Source organism: Trichechus manatus, unplaced genomic scaffold (assembly GCF_000243295.1).
Source record: "Trichechus manatus latirostris isolate Lorelei unplaced genomic scaffold, TriManLat1.0 scaffold00071, whole genome shotgun sequence".
NCBI lineage: Eukaryota > Metazoa > Chordata > Mammalia > Sirenia > Trichechidae > Trichechus > Trichechus manatus.
This window is the reverse complement of record NW_004444007.1, coordinates 3,414,343-3,415,710: the sequence shown is the minus strand read 5'-3', so window position 1 is coordinate 3,415,710 and position 1,368 is coordinate 3,414,343. Positions and strand designations below refer to the sequence as shown.

The 1,368-nt window shown below is 41.7% G+C and overlaps 1 protein-coding gene across 1 annotated transcript in view; it reads left to right on the top strand.

The window, feature by feature from the left end:
• SLC39A8 (solute carrier family 39 member 8) overlaps window positions 1–1,368 on the top strand; it is a 79,499-nt gene that overhangs the window by 44,104 nt on the left and 34,027 nt on the right. Inside the window, exon 3 of the mRNA XM_023734706.1 lies at window positions 970–1,139. Coding sequence (XP_023590474.1) covers window positions 970–1,139 — 170 coding nt within the window. The remainder of the gene's footprint in view (window positions 1–969; window positions 1,140–1,368) is intronic.

Below are 1,368 nucleotides of genomic sequence, written 5' to 3'. Positions count from 1 at the left end.
GAAGCACAGTTCTACTCTGACAAACATGGAGTTGCCATTCGTCGGAATCAAATTGATGACAACTGGTGTGTGTGTGTGTGTCCGTGTGTGTATATGACAATGAGGGGGCAACTGAAGTCCAAAGCAGCAGGCCACACATGATGCTTGCTGTAGAGCTTTTGATAGCATTCATTAATTTCATTCAAAGCAACATTTATTGAGCACCTGTTGGGTTCCAGGCCCTGGGAATAGAGAGATGAGAGATTTCCTTCTGTCACCAGGGTCCCCTCTGCACAGGATATTTGTGTCTTAGTCGGGGCCTGTCAGTGTGAGCTACATGATACAGCTGCTCCCTCCTGCCCCCATGTGCTGTCTTCCTGAGTGCTCATTGCACTAGGTTGACTGCAAGTCCCAGGAGGACCCAGCTGGGGGCTAAGGTGCTGTTCCTCTCCAGGAGGTACTCTACACAGGTGCCTGCAGAGAAGTGATTATGACAAGCTTAGTCTCAGCAGCTAAGTTCACCTTGCAGATAACCCATCCCTACCCATCTCCACCCCTGCCTTCTACTCATCATGCCATACCTTCTCCCTGAAATTTACACTGTCTATATATTCCACTGGAAGACTGAATTTTAAACTAGACCTTGGGCCAAGATGAAACTAGGTAGCTGAATGTAGTTTGGAAACTGTGACCTCAGATTGCTTGTCAGTATCCCAGATTTCTCCAAATTCTCTTCTAGCTATAATAGTCTTTGATTCCACAATTAGGGCTTACTAAAGCATAGGCAGTATTACTATTAATTTTTATCATGCAATATTTATGTTCTTCATTTTCTTTATGATTTTCATAGAGAAGATTTTGTTGTTTTAAGGAAGAAATCTGTGTCATGTTTTTAAAGAAGAAATTTGTTTCAAGCTTCCTGTACAATAAGACTTCATTTGGCTCATTTGTGCTGATTAATGTCTACTCTCTTCTCCCTCCCACCCACAGTTTGGGGATACGGATTCCTGTCAGTGACGATTATTAATCTGGCATCTCTTCTTGGATTGGTCTTGACTCCAATGATAAAGAAGCCTTATTTCCCGAAGATTTTGACCTATTTTGTGGGGCTGGCTATTGGGACTCTGTTTTCAAATGCAATTTTTCAACTTATTCCAGAGGTAAGGATGTGAGCTATTTGCTTCTGTGAACAATTGTGTTTTTTTTAAATGTTTTAGTGCTTTGTACATTTTTAGCCTCCATAATTCTCACAGCATTTTATGATCTGGTTTATAGTGTTTTGAATAATAGAACGCTGAATCACAGCGAATATAAAAGCTTGTCCCAAGCTACAGTGGATGTCAGTGTCAGAGACAAAATTAACATTCAAGAAGGCCAACCACCAGACGA